Source organism: Grammomys surdaster, unplaced genomic scaffold, assembly GCF_004785775.1.
Source record: "Grammomys surdaster isolate TR1022 unplaced genomic scaffold, NIH_TR_1.0 126158, whole genome shotgun sequence".
Taxonomy (NCBI): domain Eukaryota; kingdom Metazoa; phylum Chordata; class Mammalia; order Rodentia; family Muridae; genus Grammomys; species Grammomys surdaster.
The window spans coordinates 3500540-3523049 of NW_021620966.1; the positions used below are offsets into that span (position 1 = coordinate 3500540).

The window sequence follows — 22510 nt, forward strand, 5'->3', positions numbered from 1 at the left end:
AGAGAGAGAGAGAGAGAGAGAGAGAGAGAGAGAGAGAGAGAGAGAGAGAGAGAGTAACAAAAATCCCCAACTTCAAATATAAACCTCATTTTCTCCTACAGACTTCAAGTTGGGTGGCCATGTTGTTGTTGGACTGAGGTTTCACACTTCATAGCTCTTATCTTTGTACATACAACTTTATAAGACTTTGACACATTCTGTCTCTGTCTCTCTCATTCACATACAGGTTCAAACATGCATTCACCAGTGTGTAAAGAATGGCCCAGGGTGAGATCCTATATTTATTCTACTCAAAATCAAGGCAGAGCTCCAGTCTTCATTTCCACTTGCCCTTCTGATCATCTGTCAGACAGGACCTAGATGTTGCACTTCTTCCCATGCAACTGAATGGCAGTGACAGTTCACAGGCTTTTATTGTTAATCTTGGATAGTTTGGTAGCATGGAATTATTAAGTTTGGGTATACTTGGTATTCTCAATGTTCTGTCCAACAAAGATAAAAATCCAACATGGATTTCCAAGTCAATATTTTAAGGTCTGCTTTGCAGGTGAGAACTGAGGGCTCCTTTTGGTTTAAGAACAAGGTACTGGAGCCACTGGCTAGAAGTCATGATTTTATGATGTTGAAAATGCCTGAAATTTCTCTCTTCATTGTGCAATATTTGTATTTGTCACAAGTGGACCTTTGAAAATTTAGGAATTGTAGGTTTTGAATCCATTTAGTATAGAATCCTATACGAAGTACATTCAGAACCACTCACTCCCACCAAGCTAGCTGTGTTGGTATTTGCCTCTCATGGCTTCACTGAATAGAGCCATTAGTATGTGGAGAGTTCCAGCACTTCCCACAGCCAGCATAATCCCTGAAGCCCTAGCCTCATCACTCAGGGGTGGCCCCAGGTCTCTGATATGGTAGAGGTAGGTGGGCCTTGTCTGACAACTCCAAATCAAAGTTAAATATCAGGGAAAAACAAGAAGTACAGCTGGAAAGCAACAGCTCTTAGCATGACTGCTGAATCAGGAGAAATTTCACAACTGGGGGCAGCTCTGAGCTTTCTCTTCTAGCTGATAAAATGAACCTTGTTCCCCTGGAGGAAGACCCAGCATATTTGTAATGCTTATACATTGCTACTTTCTATCTTCTGTTTTCCTAATATTTTCTCTTTTCAATTACCTCTGAGAGGCACGGAATGGCTGTTTAAAGAGCACTGCTTTCCCACTCAGAGAAGCTGGGCAGCAGGAATAGCAGCAGTCCTCTCAGGATATTTTCATCATTCTTCTGTGCGTGGTACTCAGCAAGGGAAATGACACTGACATTCAAGTTAGTGGGAAGGAAATTAAAAGCTAGGATCCAATGAATCATTCACTTTATTGACAAAAATGAAACTTTTGGTGATAGAGATAAAAGAGTTAAATAAGTAGAACCTGCCGTCTAGGACTGTAAATGCTCTCAAGCATGACAGACACATCCACATTAAGGTGACATGCTTCCTGTCAACAGATTCAACGTGTAAGGTCATCTGGTGAAATGTGAACTGGACATTTTAATGTAACACAGCAAATAGGAAGAGGCAGCAACCAGAGGCAATTGAAAAATTACAAGTTAGGTTCAATGTATTTGTCTTGGGAGGTGTAATCTTCATCTCACAGAACCAATTGGGAACGTCTTCCTAATATCTCCAGGATCACAAGTTGTCAGGCCTGCAGAAATTAATCTCCATAAAATAAAAAGAATGAAAGAAAAGGAAGAAATAAAACTCCTGAATTCTGGTAGCAGAAGAATTGGGATCAAAAGCTATCCATAGAATAAAGGGAGTTTTATAAATCCCTAGTTGCTGACTTTCAAAGGATTAAAAACACTAGTAGTCTGGAAGCTGATGGTTCTGCTTTGATTTTGAATTTTGTTTGCTTGTTCTCAAAAAGAGTGAAAGAGCATGAAGTCGGGTGGGTATGGAGATGTGGAAGATCTGGAAGGAGTTGTGAGAGGGAAAGAAGTATCATCAAAATATGCAGTAGGAAAAAGTAATAGATCAAAATATGAGTAGCTTGAAAGAAAAGCCTGGGATACACAAGTAAATAGTAATTAGAGAGGAATACAGTGGAGTGGCCCAGCATGTCTCCTAAGGATACCTGGGCTGACATTCTGGGCATACTTTCCCTCTGCCCCATGGCCTTGGTCTAATGTCAATGTTGGAAAATTTGAGGCATCTTCACTGGAGTCTCTATTGACTCAAGACCAACCAGAATCACTATGAGAAAGGGCACATTAATCATCCCTTTGAACTTTCTCACAGACTGCAGAATCTGTCATTTCTTAGTGTACCTCAGATAGCTAGAGACAACTGTGACTGGAAATTGGTAAGTTGAAAGCAACCTCTTTCATTTGACCCACATTTCTTGTTCTTTCTCCATTAACCAACAGGTCTACTTGATCCATCACAGACCTCAATGCGCTGTTTGGTTTGAATGTGAAATGTCCCACAAAGGCTCATGTGTTTGAAAACTGACATCTGTGGCACTGTTTGGCAAGGTTATGGAACCATCAGGAGTTAGAGCCTAACTGGAGAAATGTGACTCATTGATGCGGGCTTTAAGGTTTTGCAGCTTGCTCACATTTGCTGTTGCCTCTCTTATTGTTGAACGCAGATATAATGTGACTGGCTGGTTTCCTGTCCTTGCTGCATGTCTTCCCCTTTGATGAGAAAATATTTTCCTTGAACCATAAATCAGAATAATCCCTTCCTTCCTTCCTTAAATTGCTTCCTGTCAGGTACTTTGTCATAGCAATGAGAAAAGTAATAAACACTGGCTGACATCTGTAATCGGCCAAATTATATGTTTGCCAATATGCTTCAACTCTTCACATGAAAAACACCTCTATCAAGGGAACAGCTGTCCTGCATCCCTGCCTTACTATGATGCAAGTGTTATAAAGACTAGATGTATGCAGTATGTTTTATTGGGATCATGACCTTCGGCCTTTATTCAACTAAAACTATGTTAACTCCTTTGTTATTTGTACATTCTGTCTTGAGGGTAAGACAGGGTGTTATCTGGGACCCCTGCATCTTTACCACTTAAGTGACAGTTCCCACAGTTTCTTACCACCTAGGCTTTTACAGTTTAATTTATTTTTTTAGCCTAAATGTGCATCAGAGTGTCAACATATAGCACGTGTGTGAGAGTCTTAATTATTAAGTTAGATTTTTAAAGATACATTTTTCTTATACACACATTTAAAACAGTTTTATCAGTTCTATCAAAAATATTATGAAGCTTTTTCAATGGATTTGACATCAGTACATGGGATTTTAGCAGCCTTTACTCCTTTGTGTGACAGTGGTATCTTTGTCATCTTATTTCCTAACTGTGTGTTACTCTGAGTACTGGTCAGTGACCTCGCTGAACTTCTACTCCATTGTAGTCTGGTTCACCTTTGGGGACAAAGATCCTATAGGTCAGAAATTGTTCAGGTGCACTGAATCCAACATGACTGCCAGTAGTCCAGACAACTCTTACTTCCTTATAATTCATATTGGATGCTAAATGACATACTCCACAGTGTCTTGACAGTTGACAGATGTCAGAGTGACAAATGTAAAGAACCAACTGAGAAACAAAAATGAGGCAGTACCTGAATTCCTGAAAAACTTCTGCCTATTTTATGAAAAGATGTGCATATATATCCCTTCCTTTTATTGGTCTGTTTCTCCCTCATTACTTTACTCTATTTGGAACACCTTCCAGATCCACAATGGGTCAAGAATTTGATGTGCATGTTTGTCTTTCACATTTTCTATTCTTGGCCATGAAAAAGAATCCTTCATGGCATTTACTGCTTTACTTGTGTTCATCTTGATACTGGCTCTACAGTTCTAGATGAAGGACTCAGCTTAAGGACAAACCAAACAAACAAAATGAATGAATGATCAAAGAAATGAGCCATACAAACCAACCAACCAGTTATTCAACCAACTAACCAACCAAATAAACAAACAAATAACTGGTAGTAGGGACATGGTCATCTTTAAAATCTTAGTACTTGGACAATGAGGCAGAAAGATTATCTTCAGTTTGAAGACAGTCTGGGCTACAGATTGATTAAGTTCTAGGCCAGCCTGGGATATAGCATAAGGTCTCATCTCAAAGTAAAACTAACAAAAACAAACAAACAAACAAAATACTCAACCCAAAACAGTAGCAATGACAATAACAAAAACACATAACTTCTTTCACTTTTTTGATGAAAACTTCTCATCAATATATGTGAACAATTTGGCAGAACATATTGTTTGTTTTATCAGATAGCTTGACAATTTAATTCACTTGTGTTTGAAGATAAAAGAGCATTTAAAAGTTTTAAATTTATAAGAGGCAGTACACCCTTTCTAATGATCTTTCATTGATAATATACTCTTTCTCTTACAATGTCTTTTCCATAGAGTCAATCATCCTGATTAAAAATATTTCACTGTCTGATCTTTCTAATTTATATTTTAAGTCTACATTTTCTTGTCCTGTACCATTTTTTCCAATCCAAGTAAGTATAGTTTTAAAGTAGGTCTTATTCTTGTTTATTCCTCTTTCAAGCAAAAACTGTATTCCATCTTCAAGATACCATTATCTTTTGCATTGAAAGCTAATGGTCTTGATGGTTATTGTATCAGAACCTATAAAATAGATCTCCCCACAAATGCTCAAACCTCCCCAGAACCCATTTTTGTATGCAGCTTGTGATTTCATGTAACATAAGCAATGAAAAAGATGAGTATTGGTAGCTTAAGGTAATAATGTGGGGTTTTCCTGTATCGTACATGTGTCCTTCTGTAACATGGCATAACTATCGCTAGAACCACTCATTATAATGTGGAGATTCACGTTATATTTGGCTGAAAATATTCCAAATATATCCAGTAATTTTGGTGTTGATACTGAATTAACCCTTCACATATGACAAGAATTTTTGCTTGCTCTTTTCAGCTTTGTTTTATTTATACTTGGCTGTGACCTCTGATTTTAAAATGTTATTAGCTGAAACTTTTCTTTATTCTCAAACTCCCTTTGTTTCTTTTTTGGACAAACTTTACACTAAGATAATTTTTATCCTGAAAACCTCTTTTTTTCTCCTTCTTTCCCTCCTTCTCTTCTTCTTTTTTTTGTGTTTTTCTTCTTCGAAATGAATTTATGTAGCTAAGGTTAAACTTGAGCACTCTATAAACACTGGATGACATGAAACTCTTTTTCCTTCTGCATCTACTTCCTAAGTCCTGATATCACAATTGTGTGTCACCATATATGAAAATATACATATATATGATAGACATAATACATACATGCATGCATGCATACATACACAGACACAGTTACACACACACACACACACACACACACACACACACACACACACACACATCTATTTATTCCTAGTTCATTACTGCCAATGTCATGGCCAGCTTTACTCTACTACTCGTTTCTTCTTGGTATTGATTTCTTGCCATGTTAATTTCTCTGCCACTTAGACTGCATCTAACACTGGGCTAGGCAAAAGACTTTCAGATAGAGGTAAAACAAAATAAAACACCAAAAATCTTGTGTGTTCAAAGGTAAATTTGAAATATGTTAAATGCATATGTCAAATCCAGTTTTGAACTACTCCAATCTTTGCTTTAATGAAGTGAAAGAATAAGTCTTCCAAGAGAGAAATCTCACTCTTACACACCTTTGTTTAATAGCATATATATTGGGTCTCCCATCCTTCTCTTATATAGTACTTTTGGTTCTTTTCCCTGATGACATAAAAGTTCTTGGCTAGAATTCAAGAAATAACACAATCGACTTTCTATTTTTCTTTCCTTTCTTTAAAAATATTTGTTGTATCACACAGACATGGCACACACACATGGCAGGGGAATGGGGAGTGAGAAAGAGAGAGATAGAGATAGAGATAGAGATAGAGAGAGAGAGAGAGAGAGAGAGAGAGAGAGAGAGAGAGGCCATCAGGATGGATACACACACACACACACACACACACACACACACACACACACACTTCCCAAGTCATAAGAAAAATGTTTGGTATTGCCAAGACAATATTTTATTTCCTGCATCTCTGCCCACAAGCCACCTTGGACAGCTCCTACCAATGTCTTAGCCGTTAACTCAGATGTCTCTTCCTGCACAAGCCTCATTCCCAATTGGGCCTCACTTGTAGATATCCATGTACACAGCTCCTTTTGCTCTGATTTCATTCTGTCATAATTGTTACCCAACCCTATGACCTTATGTCACAGCAGCTATCTGTTTACATCTATGAAGCTTCTCTCATTAATCCCGCACTTTAGGAGGCACTCCATACCAACTCCATTATTACCAAGGACAATGGTCCACACAAAAGCATTAGGGTTGAAGGGTGCTAAGGCACAGAATATTTTATTTTTATTTATTTATTTTTATTGTATATCAGGGGCTCAAATGCACCTTCTATTTCCAGAACAAAATCTTAGGTGACAGGATTTCTTCTGATCTTCTAATTGCTAATATAGTGTAGTTGAGTGAGGGGTCATATTGCCATCTGATAAAATTAATTTGTAATTTGTATCCTCACCATCATTTTACTCCTGTTACATTCCAGGATCCTAGCTCCTTTTTTTTCATCAGACTTTACATTACATACCAGACATAGTGACACAGGCTTCTAATACCTGCATTCAGGAAGCTGAGGCAGGAACATCATGAGTTGAAGACCAGTCAGGGCTAGAGAGTAAGGTCATGCTTCAAACAAAAACAGAAGCATTTCTATGAAACTTTCAGCGATGTTTATCTCAACTACAGTTTTTCTATTCTTCGTATGATGAATCTTAATTCCTGTAATTAACCTGTAAGCCCCACCTGCACATGAATTAGGTAACTTTCTGGAATGCTGGGAATTATAGTTCTGGGAAATAAGAAAGCCTCATGGGAAGGTACAATGACCTATAGGTTTGGCTTCATAAGCCCCTGCAACAAGTGACTGGAGACCATACAAGCTGGGAAATTCTGGGAGAATGGTCCTGACTAAAGTCAATCTCTTAGTCGATATTTAATATTTAATAAATGCTTACTTCCAATTTGGTTCAAAATGATATTTCCCATTTTGTTTTGTTCAGTTTTTTGTTTTGTTTTTCCTGGCGAATGGCAAGACTAACAGGTACTTGTTTCTACATTGGGTCCCTTCTCTCCTTTGCTGCTTTTGCCTAATGGCCAGTTCTGAGACTCATGTCCATCTGTTTTAGGACGGTAGAGTGCTTTCTGAATCCTATCTCTTCATGGGGTTTTAGGAATCTACTCTTAAGGATAAGTGCTTTCTGAAAAATTACAGCAGACAGGCCTTTTAATTCTTAGCCTTATCTTGAGCTACTGTTCAAGGGAGTTGCTTTACTTCAGGCCGTTTGAGTGCCTTTCACTGTTCCTCTCAGGGCCTAGCTCTTGGTATCTCTAATATTGACCTGCCCAATGCCAAAAATCTCTTCTTATTGTTACAGTCCATCTTCTCATAGCATGCCATTTTGTGTTACATATGAATGTAACCACCAGATACCTAGAAATTACATGAGTGGCAGATAGAAAATTAGATCAGTTTTTGTACATGTTTCTAGTGAAATTTAATGCTATTAGTTGTTGTCATAGTATTTATCTTCTTTAATTTTATGTAGGAAATAAAATGATTGTATTATATAGATAACATGATTTCTCGTAGAAACTGTCTCTATGTTTCCTGCATGCTACTATTTTATTCAAATGAGAAATAAGCACACAGAAGTATAGCTGTGCTGTCCAATAGGGCAGACATGGAGCTGTTAGGGCTTGTCATATGTTTTGTTTGAATTGAGATGTTCTATAATTACAGGACATCAAGATGCTTCCAAAGGTCCTAGAGATGGGAATATACCTCCTTAGTACGTTTTATATTAATTATATGTTCAATTGAAAATTTCCTTCATATTTATGGTTAAATAAAAGTCAGCTCTGAAATCTCTTTCCCATGTTTTTCCTTTTCTTTTTGAGGGTGGCAGTAATACAACTCAGATGATCTCTGTGGCTTGCTCTCCTTTCCTCTGGGTATCTTTGTTTCAGAGGACGTGGGTGTATGTAGTAAGTTTATAAACATGGAAAGCAAAGTGAGTGCAGAACCATAAAGCAGAAGAAGTTACAATGGAGGCAGGAAATTTCTTCATAGATTAAAATGTTTTTGAATTCATGGACACACCAACATGCCTCCTGCCTGACAAGCTTCTCAGATGACTTGAGAGTCTGCAGAGGATGAGCCAAACAGCAACTCTCTAAGGTTCGCTATGTGGCACCTAACCCCAATGTCTCAAAAAATGATATTGATTTTTTCATTTCTTTTACCACAGCATTTCAATATGCCTTAGATTTATTACCTCCAGGATCTGGGTTAAGACTCAGTGGTGGGCATGATAGCAAGGGTGGTTATAAGTTATGTAGATATTGTTGAATTTATGAACTCTGCAGTTTCAGAGAAGCTTTCAATTCAGGAAATATATTAACCACATACACATCACACTTCATTTTGTGGTGAGGATTTCCAAGCTGGGTTCCCTACTGTGCCACTTAATTTATGGTCTGACCAGGTATACGCATTGCCATACAATATTTCAATATAAGTTGTGTTAGCCATCAGAGGAGATGAGGGTGAGTTTCAGAGAAGCCAGCTGGACGACTTATGGATCACTCTCCTACACAGGCTGGGGCACTAAGTAGCCTATGGAGCTTTACTGCTGGATGGGTCTTTTTCTGCTCTGAGACGCTGCACATTCCAGCCGAGACAAGCAGAGTCAGCCATGCTGCAGCAGGCAGAGGGCAGCTCCCAGAGTTACTTACGTTGACAGCCGTAGTACCAGGAATTTCCTGGCAGACACTCATCACATTTAGGCCCTGTTGTTCCAGTCTTACACTCACAAAATCCTGAGCCATTACAACGATCATGGATTGAACCCAAAGGGTTACAATAACACTCTGTAGAAACAAGACAATACACAGGCTGGAGACACGTCAAGTGGCTTAGAAGTTATCAACACAGGAGCGTCACTTACTTAGAAGGATTCACTTACTTAAAGAAAGATGTCCATTAATGAAATGTTTTGGCAAATGTGCCTATTTCAGGGCCATTTATTTACTTTCTCAGCCTTCCATGGTATCATCTTTATGATATGGGAGAAAAAGAACTGAACCCTTCCAAGGAAATAAGACATCATGCTTTCACCAGTAACAGATCATAATGGAGATTCCATTTGTTAGGACATTTTTTTAGACGGTTTAATGAATGCCATGAGAAGTGTGTATATCAAGGATAAATCAATATTCCATCAGTGTAAAATCTGTTTTAAATTATTCAAATGGGTTTATCTGCTACACTCAATATCTGGGAATGGCTGAATGTCTCAAAGTGCAATACGGATGCACTTTACTCATTTAAAGGTAGTTTTGCTTTATGATTTGGGACGGTGCCTTAACTTATTTATGTGTATCAGGCTTTGAGATGAGCCCTTAGTCGATGTGTTTGCTGGCCATGATCACTCAGCTCTTATGTAACTTAGGTGAACAACCATGAAAGAAAAATAAATTTCATACTCCCAATCTGAAGGAAGATAAACTGAGATGTATGTTTGTCTTTGCAACTTCCTTGTCTGAGTGAGGTAATGGGTTGTCATATTAAAAAGCCAAGGGAATGGTTCTTTGATCCCCACACAGGGCATTTTAATGTCTGAAGCTTTATAGTGTTCAAAGCTTAAGTGGGAAGTGGGAAACTTGTCCCATAGCTGGAGGCACACAGGTGGTTTGGAGCAAGGGATTTCTGAGCTGGTGTTCTTTTCACCACTATCATGCTGTGGGATCTTGGGCAGGTTAGTACTACTTTCTGTTTCTCAATCTTCTTTGTTTTAAAGATGAAACCATTGTGAGGATCTCTCAGGAAACGTTTGGATAAAATCGTGTAGCCAACCAGTTGACTAAAGCCCTGGGGAGTTCAGCTTAATTATAACTAAGTTGTATCATTAGCAATGAGAATTTGGAATTATCATTGTGAATAGACCTGGAGGTTTTGCCAAATTTTGTCATTGAGACAAATGAAAATTTCTTCAAATGATGTGGAGGACCTTTAAATTATGGTTTATGTTGTATTAAGTCAGTATTTAAAGCTCAGTATTCTCATAAAACAGTTAGTTTTATAATGATGTGTGTGTGTAACTAAAATAAAATTCAAAACATTTCTACTTTTCGCTGGCAGCATTATCTATTCTAATGTGTGTCTATGTGTAAATAGGAATAATTAAAAATTATTATTTTGTTGTGATTTTTAATGTTTGTTTATACGTTTTTATTCACTGAGTTGTGCCTACATCACTCTGGAATGGGTCGCCCTTTATAAAGTGGGCATGTTGATAAAGAGTTGTTGGTGTTTTGTAAGCCAGTTGGAGTTACACCTGGGCAGCATGTACCTGCATGCTGTTCCAAGTAGTCCACAGTGATCAAAGAGATAGGTTTTTAAAAATTAAAAAAAAATACACTGTCCAACATCTAATCCATAGTAACCCCCAGTCTTTGTTGTAAGAAAGATGAACAATGTAATCTTAGTCATAAAATTAAATGGGCAAGAGACATAATGTTTTCCCTTCTTCACTTTATACACAAGTAATAGTTTTTTAGATCTATCACTTATGAAGTTCTATTCAATGATACATGGTATAGTAGGAGTGACCGTGAGGATAATATTTTATTACATGAAAGTATAAAGAAAATACAGGGCTGTCAGATTGCAAACCAGCATAAAATACTTTGCACAGCTCAATTAAAACGTTATGCTACTATTTATTTATGGGCATTAAAATCGTCTTGAGTTTCCTTGGTTCTGTGTAAAGAAACCTCTCATTACCTGATCGTGGGTTTCAAGGAGAATTAAAAATAATGCATAATAACTTTGAGATATGTTTAGTAGCAACTGCTGAGCCCTGTGTTTCTCTCTGATGCAAAGCTCATTAGGGGAATTATTAGCAGTGATTACTCAAGGTCAGAAACCACGTATCCTTTAGCTTCCTGCTTAATGCTCAAGTTTGTAAGAAGCAAAAGCATACAAGGATGCCACTTTCATGTAATTGTTGAATCATCATGGGGAAATGGCATGTATCTCAGAAGACATGACTGTATGTCTTCTTGGAATATGTATGAAAATCAAATAAATTCACCAGTAACCACAAAGCAGCAATCACCGTGGCAACATGAACTATCCAGCTGCATTATATATTCACTATAATATAAAGTGATATCAAACATCTAGATAGCTCAGTGATGTGAGCTATTCCCTCAAAGCTGGATGGTGAATTAAAAAAAATTGCAAGGCATATTTTGAAAAAAAGGTTTTTTAAAAAAATTTAGAGGTGTAGATAGAGTTCAAAGTGTTTGAGATTAGTACCCAACGCTGTGAGAATGAGTTAAGCAAATATCCATTCAATTCCTTTAGTTTTGTCTGGACTAAATAGCAATTAGTTCTCAATTGCTGTGGTAGGGACTTACAAATTAAGTATTCAATCTTTCGCTGTAAGATGTTTTTACTTTGCTTTCTTTAAAGTATTTAAATGTGAAATACTTTAAATAAATATATATATATGTATATATATATATACATATATATATATATGTGTATGCATATGTATATGTATAATGGGTTAGGGTTTGCTCTAGTGGTTCTATTCACTTAACCGTTTCTGTTCTTTCTGTATTTATTACAAGGTTATATTTTCACAAGTGGCATAAGGCAGAATATATTCGACATTCAAAATTAAGACAGCTGTGCATCTTTTTGTTTCTATTAATATCCTCAAGTCTTCGTAATCTAAGTGTTAAGAAGGTAATTGGATACCTTTTCATAAGATGACAGTAGGATGGCCGCTGTCATGAAAAAGCATACTTGAGGTAAAGTTTAGGCATCTTTTGCTTTGCTAGCTGTTCTAAAGTCCTTGGGAGAGAGTGTTCAGTCTATAAAGTCAGGATGTTCTTTGCTAAGAATATACAAGTTGGGTCAATTTGTCTTCCACCCTCCCCAAATAAAAAAGAGAAAAAATCATTATTATAATACTTACCCTACTGTTTTGTTAATGAGAATTAGTTGGATTTTTTTTGTTGTTGTTCTTTAATTGCAGGTCAGTGCATGCTTTACCAGTGTTTCCTGTCCACTTGCTTACAACAAAGCCAGGAGGTTTAAATGACTTACCTAAGGCACATAGCTAGTGAATAGCACATTGGGTCTTGAACCCAGCTCTCCAGCATCTAACTCCAGTACCTTCTCCACTAATTCCCAAATTATAAATAAGGAAGCATTTTGAAAGAAATAGAAAAAACTGCAGACATAAACAGTATTGTGAATACTTGGTCCAAATAAGTTCAAAATAACCATAGAGCTATTCAATGATAGTAGACAAGAATGTCTATGATTGTCACACTGTAAGCAGAAAGGGGGGATCCAAGACACACAGTTGAATTGGAAAACTGCCTCTTTTTTTGATAAAACATCATTTTTCATTTTCCATCTAGTATGCTCTACAACTTATCCACTCTACTGAACTTTGTTTCTGGAAATCTCTGCCTGTATAATTACTGGTGTGGCAATAGGCACTTCAAATATATGCATTTTTTTAGAGTAAATTATACAATGAAATTCCATTTATTGTTTCTCTATAAGGCTGTTTCATACCACTGTTTTGAGTTAGGAGCTCATGCAATACAGGCTGGTTTCTATCCATGATGTAACCAAAGCCTGTCTCAAGTTTCTGATTCTTTTCATTTATCCACCACTTGCACTGATGGCCCAGCATGCCTGGCTCCAGACTTCCTTCCTTAAAGTAAGGCTCTTCAAATAGAAGGTAGAAGAAACTTTTGCAAAAGGGAAGGAGCACCTGATCCTTCCCAGCTGAGAAGAATCAGTCATGGGAGAGGGACAAAGCTCCTTGGATTTCTCCTTCCTACATCCTATTTTCTATGGCTCATATGTGTTATGATTTAACAGAATTTATAACCTGGAGAAGTTTTGAGAAACTACTCTTCCTCTGGGAACAATAGGAAAATCCAATAAATGGAATTTCATTACTGTTGATATAAAAGTTAGGCAAACTTTCGCATTAGAACTTGCTAGAAGCTCTCAATTCATAATAGCAACATTTTTTAATGTACCAATATTTGTAGATCATCATCAATTATACCTGAGTCTCTACCACAAAGGTTCTTACCTAATACAGTTAATTATCATCTTAAAAGTTGAATTTACAATTTGAGGTGAGTAAAATCAGATAAAAAATTTATCAGATTTTAAGATTTCATGCAAATAATTAAAGAGACAAAAGGAAGAAAGAAAAGACCAGAGAAAGAAAATTTGAATATTTTCATTTCCTAAATATGATTTCTCATGACATCATCTTCAATGTAACAATATAAAGAATCAAATACCACCCCCACCCCCCAAACCAAATATGGCTTTATCCAAATGCAAGCGAACTTTCAGTCTACCAAGGATATTTACTCCATTGAGGATATTCATTCTGGCTCAGCTGTCGTGCAGATCACCAGCTTCTTCACCCTAACCAGCTCCCCATAGCTCCAAAAGCACAGAACAAAAGCTGAAATCATAATGGAACTGACCTATGCACACATTCTCATCGTCCAGCTGTGCAGAAGCATTTCTGAAGTAGCCCAGCCTGCATAACTCACAGTGCTGACCTCTAGTGTTGTGTTTACAGCTCACGCAAATGACTGTATTTAGCAGATCGATATAACTGCACCGATTGGAGTGGCCGAAGCATTCACAGTCTTGCAAGGAAGAACAGAAATGTATACGGAATGTATACAGCAGCAGAGAAATAGCACGCTACATGCTTGGGTGACATGAAGGATGGAGAAAAGATGATGGCCATGGCGTTACATATATGGCAACCAACATGACACAGGGTGACAACAGGTGGCTGTTTCAAGCAGGATAGAAAGGTTGAACAAATACTACTGAAGATTGTTAATTCTTGGCAGACAAGATGAACAGAAGCATTTGCAGGTGCACACCTTTTAAAATTTTGGGAAGGCTCGATTTAAACGGATGCAAAAGTCTAATTTTTCACATGAAAAACTTTACTGACTTTGCATCATTTCCCCCATTTTCCTCCCATCTTTGTAGCCCTAAAAAGAGGGAGGGATGCATATGAGCAGCAGCAGGTGTGTGGATCTGCTGACTCCCGTGGCTCTTTTGTCTCATTGTTTTTCTTTTCGCTTATGATGTTGGTGGAGTTCTATCTACACCAGGGCTAGTTCATAAGGACTGAGACAATGACACAGGTTTTGATTTTGTTTTTCTCCAATGTTAGGAGGATATGACTTTCTTGTTTCTTTCAAGTCAAATATTCATGATTATGTGTTATAGAAAATATACAATACAGGGAGATTATTCCTATGGAAAACAGTTAAAATATCCTTCTCTTGAGTTTCTTACTATGTCTGGTACTAAAGGGGAGTTCAGCGACCTACTGTACCCCTAATTCCTTTTCCCTTTTCTCTTTAAAATCCAGAGATGCCCAGGAGGAGTGATATGGTATGAGCTACAGAGACATGAGGAGGGTGGGAGCTGGGAAGTGGTTGGAGAGTCATCAGCTTTTCTCTCTTGCATCTCACCCAACCCAAGAAATTGTTTAAATCTAATTCAACCTTCAAAAATAAATGATAAAAAAACCCAATGATTTCATTGGAATAACTAACTATTTAATACGTCTCAAAAAATCAGGAGAGACAGTTCAATCGGAATCAAAATATGAGGATTTGCCTAGCTGACATTAATAAGAAAATTGAACTATGATTCTGCAAACTGTGTTTGTTTACAATACTCTTCTCATTAATGTTTTATATTACTCAGCAACAAAGTCAAACAAAGTAACGATTTGAACTCATTCATTCATTCATTCATCCTTTCTTCCATTCAGTATTTTATTGAAACAGAATTACTATAGGTGCTAATTTACTTCTTTAAGCTTACACTGTTTTTTTTTTTAAGAAATATAACATCTTCGAATCAGAGTGAAAATGTGTATATAAATTAAGAAAGCAAGGAGATGTGATATATACATACATCTATACATACACATATAAATATGCCATATTTACTACATTTACTATTTCTCAACTTATCAGAACAGTGTAGATTCATTAATCAGAGATCTGGTTTACTTTAATAAACACTAAGATTAAAGGTAAGATCCTGATGATAAGAAATCCAGTTTGGCTAAAAGAAGGGGAGGACATGGGAGATGATGAAAAGTAGAAGAGGGCCATTGCAGTGTCAGCAACTTGTTGGATCTAGTTGCTTAAAAGAGAAGCAAGAACAAAGCGGGAATCTGGAAGCCACACGACTCCATTGGAGATTAGTTATATAGAGGTGTAGGAGTAGGGCTGTGGATGAAAACAGGAAGGACCAGGTAGAAGAGAAGGATTGAGAGAAAGAGACTGTGGGACTTCAGTGTGAGAGCGAAAGGATCGGAATAAAATGGAGTAAGATGTGCCAAGTGAATAACAATATTACCAACAGCAGCAAAGTTACAGATCTTGAAGTGAATTACTTTGGAAAACAAGTTACCCAACCTACAATTCCTTCATTTCTGTGGTGGCACTGAGTATTTGTGGGTCTCACTTGAAAATCAAATTATTAATTTGTTAGGAGAATTGATAACAGTTATTTAATAAAGAATAATCTATTACACCTGTACTATTATAAGTATATTTCCAACGATTAATGGATATTAAAAATCAAAGATCTAGGAAGTAGGCTGATGACAACTTGGTTTTTTTAAAGACTTTTCTACAATGTTTCTGAGACCTTGGAAAAGCTGTCCTCTCTGGCAATAATATATTTGAGAATATAAAATTAAAAAAGTATTTGAAACTTATTTGGAAGGCATTAGAGGAATATATATAGTATCCATTCATTAAGTTATATAGAATTTAGGTGTGAATAATTTTGGTATGATGTTTTAATTTATTTAAACGTTTTTTATAATAAAGTTTATAACAATTATCCAAAGGGATAATTCATAAGTGATTACTACACTGTCCTATTTTTTCAGGCTATTAATTTACCATCATTTACTATCTAGTTTTCTATTCAAGCACAGAGCCATGCATGATCCTTCCTGATATGATCAATTTGAGTTGTACTGCACATGTAAAGTCCCAAGGTATGATACTATTTGATAAATTTTTAGTTCCTCATTTTCCTGACCTAGCACATCTTCCCTTCTTTTCTTGCGATGCCTAGAATCTATGGTACTTTCTTAGAACTTCACTTCCTTCTATATTCTCTACTACCCTCTTACTTCCACACAGTCTTCTGGGGAAAACTGTTCATGGCTAAATTCAATTCTCTACTTCACTATGCTAAAATGTTAGCAGGCACACATGGATGGGAATATATTTCCCAACTGAAACAAGTTTTATTTGAAACAAGTTTCTCTTTTTAAAAATATTATTATTATTAGATATTTATTTATTTACATTTCAAATGTTATCCCCTTTCCCAGTTTACCCTCCATAAAACCCCTATCCCATCCCCACCACCCGTGCTTCTATGAGGATGTTTCCCACCCACCCACACAGGCCTCCCCACCCTGGTGTTCCCCTACAAGTTGTAGTTCATCATTAACCACAGTTTTGTCCTTTGGGTTACCTGGCAATCTTGCCTTAAAGAGTCACAGAATAACCCTGGATGTAGGATTTCCTCCTTCCACACTAATTGTTTTTGTTGTTATACACTTGCTTTTTGTCTTCACACTTGACATGTTTCAGAGTTTAGTTCTTGGGCCTTTATGCTTTTTAGATGACCCTAGATATTTTTATGAGTTTAAAAATCATATATATGTAGACTTTAAAAATATCTCTATGTAGAACACTCCAAAATACTATTTTCCAACCTGAACCAACTCCCTAGTAAGACTCCATTCAGATGCTTGTCTTACACTTGGCACCCTTTGCTCCATCTTCACTAGTACATTTAAATAACATCTTAATGTTGGCATGTATGAAACTAAGATGCTGGGATCCTACCCCAGCCCTGCTGCTCAACCAGTGCCTGCATCTTAAAAAATACCAAGTTCACCTCTCCTACTACTTACGTTGTAACGCCAGGGTTGTCCTCGGCATCTCTTCTTTTTCTACTTACAACCAGTCAATGAGTCAACCCACTTGGCTATGTTTTTTATAACAGGGGCAAAGCTGACTTCTCACCATCTCCACCATCTCATCCTGAGCTACAGATAACATGGCCCTTCACTGACATTACTGTCATCATCTCTAAGCTGCATTTCCTGGCAGTGAGAATGACCCAATAGAAACTCAGATTAGCTCAGGGTGCCTCACTCCGCACCATCCTATTGGCTTCCCATCTCATTTATATTAGTAAGTTCCCTGTTTCTTTAGTTTATCAACCCTTGGCTTCTTCCTGACTCTTTCTATTCTTTTCTTCACTTGTTGCAGGACCCCTCTTTATTGCTCTTGAAACACACCAAGTGTATTTCCATGTCTATGTATTCCTCTCCTGACATCTCCTCAAACACTGCTCAGTACTTGCTGCCCCAGAACTTTCTGCGTCAAGTCCAGGCCAAAGAAAATTCTGAGTACTTCATCTGAAATAATAACCCTGCCACTTAAACACACTAATCTTCCAATATCTTAATTCGATTTTGTATTTTTATTAGCATTTATAATATCTGAAAATTGCATTTTCAAAAGGTCTTGCTATTTGTTCAGTATAAACACATGACTGTAGACCATATCTGCTTTGCTTGAACCTATAACCACAGAACTTAAAGCATTGCCTGACATATGCTAATCACTCAGAAATTCTATTGAATGAGAAAATAAATGAATGAATAATGATTCCAAAGTACTCTCCCACAGGAGATAGAGGAAAACAAAGAGGAAAGAGAGGTTTAAATTTATTCTTCTACCACTCAAATCCCAAGAAAGTTCAACTATGTCCTACACATTATACAGTTTAGAAAAACAGCACCACACAATAAGATCTAACTGAGTTAGTGATTATATTAGCTGAGTGAATGCATTTGTGTACAGATCAATTTAGGAAGAAAAAAAGTAGCTTTCTGCACATTGCCATGCCTTTATATTTTTAAATTTCAAGTCACATTGTAATATATAGCATAACAGGTATGTGTTATTGCCTCAGTAAACAGAGCTGAAGTCTCTAAAGCACACATTCACGAGTACATGGTGTGACAGGGCAAGCACAGGCAACAAATTTACCAAGATTCTCATGTACCAGGCACCTTATGTGAGGAGGTAAAGAGAAAGAGGTCCAGTCATGCATGAGTGTGATTGACACTTAGAGTCAGATACTTTGTTGGAATGGGCTCTCCTGTGCACTGAAGGAAATGCAGAAGTGTCATCAACCTTAGAAACAGTAGAAAATTCCAGTGTGCAACGATCAAGTATGTCTTCAGATGTCTTTAGCCATGGACTAGTGATCTACTCAGAAGACATTTGCTATTATGCCTAGGTCTATTATATATATATATATATATATATATATATATATGTCTATTTATGTACCTATTTTTATCTCTTTATGGCACATGTTCTGTCATGCAAGGTGTTTATGATAATGAGGCACTTATTAGTGACCAGTTAAGATTAAGGAAGGCTAGAGATAGTTTTGAGAGGGAAAGAGATCATAGTTGGCTCTTTAATTGACTTGTTAATTGGTTTTCCATGGCAACCAAGGCCCACAGCCCTCTCAGGGTTTTCACAAGGTTTCTTCTGACTGAAACTGGTTGTGGAAGACCTTGACAAATGGCAATCACAGGAAAACCAAAGGTTGGAGACAAAGACAATTGAAGAAAAATAATATCAGGAAGAAGAGATTTCTTTTCCCTTCTATATCTTATTTTTCTTATTTTACTCCTTTGTTTGAAATTATATTATTACATCACCCATGTGACTATAGCAATGGCAACAACATACACTCTAGTTGTCATAGATCATTTTCTCAAACAAGGAAAGTCTACTCAGATCCAAAGCTGTTGAAAATTCATTTCATTCATTTACACAGAAAGGGTTTGGAAAAGCCACTTTAGAAAGGAGGCAAATGAATAAAAATTGTGAGAATTCTTTTTGCTTCATTGAATTAACAGTATGATGTTTCCCACGAGATCTTTCCCAAGGGAGAAATGAAGAACCTATAGAATTCTCTCTCTCTCTTTTTTTTTCTTCACTCTACCCTGTTCTGCACCATTCTGCAGGTTCTGGGCATCTTCTGCACATTTTTAATGGTAACTCTCCTCTACTAACTGGCTTCTTCCTGCTTCTGAAATATGTCTACAACTAATTAGTACTCTGACTGAAGAAACTAGAGGTCCCAGGGTAAGACTCATGTCAAGAGGCCTTTGGTATATTGGGCATAAGAGTGAATGAAAGAGCATCAGTTCTCTCATTTCTGTTTTCCTTTATTTCTTTTGTTCGGTTCAACAGCATTGCTTATTATAGATGAGGAAGCTTCTTACCATTGTTATAATGACTACTGTGGTATAGATCATGAGTCCAGATCAACTTCCTAACCCTCTGAACCTACCACAGGTTTATTGGTACTTATTCTCTCAAATTCCCAGTACAGATGAAATTGCCTCCAAAGGACATTCTAAATATTCCTTAATTCAAAATACACCATGATGCATCAGGACATAGTTTAAATGTGATTATTTTCCCTTTTCCCAAGTTGTCACCAACTTTCTCCTTTTCTCTATATGCTTCAAATATAAATTCAGCATGGACTGCAGTCTTGAAAACAGCTAAATTCATTAAGCAAGAAGAAAGCTCTCTTGATATTTCACCACAAAAATCAAACCAAGATTTTATCAAGAGGTGTTTCATGGAAAATAAAATAAGAAACAAGGAGGAAGACATATGCCCAACAGTGAAGAGTGGAAAACAAGACACACCTGTTACAGAGGACATTTAAGGAAATTTGGTGAAGAACTAAAAACAGGGTCTTCATGTTTCCTGAAAAATCTTCATTCTGTGAATGGCAGATGCTAGTTGGAGTAGGCCATTCATGAGTCACAGATGAGCTGCTGCCCATTTTAATTTAAAGGAAGTGACAGGATTATTATTTTAGAAAGTGGCCAATACTTAATCCAGAACTCTTCATGGATATTTTGCACAGTTGTTCAAAACCGTGTTTGGAATCATAAGCTTTAACATATTTCCTTAGTCACATAGTGAAATGGGAACCATAGAGTCTGCCTTTCTGACATCACAAAAAAACATCCTTGAGACCCACTGCCAGTAGATTTTCTTATTTTTAATAAAAGGAGCATGAGTGTTAGAGCTCTCAAACTCATGATCTACCCAATATCCTAAACTGTCATAATTCCTATCCAAACATCAGTTTTTCAGAAAACAAATCTTGAGGCATCTTTAATTGCAGGTGAATTTCTGAGTGAAGCCACTTTTTATATATGTAACATTCTTGGTACTTGCTGATGCATTGGCTGGGTACCAGTCAACATGCCTCACCAATAAGCTGATGGGTACACTTCACAGATATTCCAGATTCATACAGTGCAATGTCTCACAACACATAACACCATGGGATCACTGTATGAATCCAAGAATTCCTACCTCGCTTGTGGTTTGCAACTTGAACAGAAGAAACTGTTGACAAAGCTAATTTGGGAGCAACTGCATAGGTTTAAAAAAATGAACAGCAAATTAGAGACAATAGTGAAACGTTCAAACTGTAATTAATACCTTATTACCAACCCACTTTGTGGAGCCCTAGATGAAGAGTCTGTTCTTATCTTTCTTTTTCTTTCTGGAAATCTGTTGCAATTACAAAGTAAGGCTCCTATTTGGGTGAAAATGATTCAATACTGTCATTAGTAATAAAGCTTTTGTTTTTAGAGGTATGAAAAATAACATTTATATCAGGAGTCCCATGAACAAAGCTTATCCTCATGATAATATGGATACTAGGATCCCTGATCATCCTGCTTCACAAGTAACTGTTGGAATGTTGAGGTGACACATAATATCAATGCCTCAGTTTATCATGTCACTTTGTGTCATCACACATTTGTCTATGTATGAGACAGCTAGACCATTTGTTGTTGTTGCCGAACCTACTAGAGATCACAGAACATAGTCATATGGTCAACCATTCAGCATTGTTTCAGTCACCTAGAATATGGGCCCCTTTAAAAACTGAGTTTCTTGTCTCTGTGTGTATTACTTCAGTGCTGCTGTCTCCTTTGTTAATGATAGAATTGTTTTTCTAAACTAGTCTGCTGTTTCTTTTCCACTGATTCATGATGAGTTGCTTGTGCAAATAACAGAAACAGTATGGGATCTGGGAGTCTTTGCTGATGTTGGCAAGATAAATTATGGTTCTACAGAACTGTCCTCTGCTCAGCAGTTTACCTGGTACTAGTATTTCCAGTTTAAGCACTTAATCCAGCTGCATTACATTTTTAAGTAACTTAATTTGAGCTCCTTATCCACATCTTAAAAAAAAAATAAATTGTACAATTGGCCTTCCCTAATGCCATTTCTGAAAGCTTTTGTCCCATGACACCAAAAAACAGCAAAATAATCAAATGGGTCCATTTCATGATTTGAACAAAGCATAATCTTATTCAGCTCAAAAGTCACTGTGGAGAAATGTTAAGCCTGAGGTCTTTTCTTGTATGTTTGTCATAGTACTAAATTCAGTGAGAAATACTGTGTGCCATTCAAAGATGCTCTCAGTGAACTTGCCAAGGAATAAAACTTCTAAACCTCTCCCTACCCATTCCTTGGGGAATTGTATTAGCAGGAATGAGCTTGAACTGTATTTCTTCTTCCATGTATATACCAAGAAACTTGGAGAAATTCATTTAGAGCAAATGATTAAGGTAATTCTATTTGCTAGTAATGTATGTATCTAGGACAGTCTCGATTTCATCACTCCGATAGTGGACTGAAATGCAGCCCTTCAATTTGACTCCTCAACAAATTGCTAATATATTTTGTTTTGCTTAGTAGCTATTTCCTGGTTCCTCCTTTTGCTCATTTCCTCCTCCATCTGTATTCATTAGAGTTCAAAAGGAACATCCTGTCTATAACTAAGGAAGGCAGAAGTCAGTGATGAATGCTTTATTTTTGGAGAAAGAAGGCAAAAGAGCACTGCTTTCTATTGAGATAAGCCCCTATTTATATACAAACACATGTACATATAGGCAAGATGTCAGTGTGAATCTAATATTACCTTGTAGATTTAGAAGTTCATGATCCATTTTAAGAATTCTATTTCTTCCTATGTAATCCTACTCTCAATTTTCACTCTTCAACTTTCCTGCTTCTCTCTTTTCCTCTATTTCTCCTTCCTTCCTTCCTTTTTTCCTTCCTTCCTTCCTTCCTTCCTTCCTTCCTTCCTTCCTTCCTTC

The 22510-nt window shown here is 36.9% G+C and overlaps 1 protein-coding gene across 7 annotated transcripts in view; it reads right to left on the bottom strand.

Annotated features, from left to right (window-relative positions):
• Positions 1–22510, bottom strand: part of Ntng1 (netrin G1) — a 338851-nt gene that overhangs the window by 40284 nt on the left and 276057 nt on the right. For 2 of the 7 annotated variants that reach the window (XM_028757371.1, XM_028757369.1), the window contains exon 6: positions 8880–9014. The exons of 2 other annotated variants lie outside the window; for them this stretch is intronic. In XM_028757371.1, the coding sequence (XP_028613204.1) occupies positions 8880–9014 (135 nt within the window). Of the gene's footprint in view, positions 1–8879; positions 9015–13685; positions 13854–20708; positions 20769–22510 lie in introns of all 7 variants that reach the window. 3 more of the 7 variants (XM_028757368.1, XM_028757372.1, XM_028757370.1) reach the window with 3 other exon arrangements.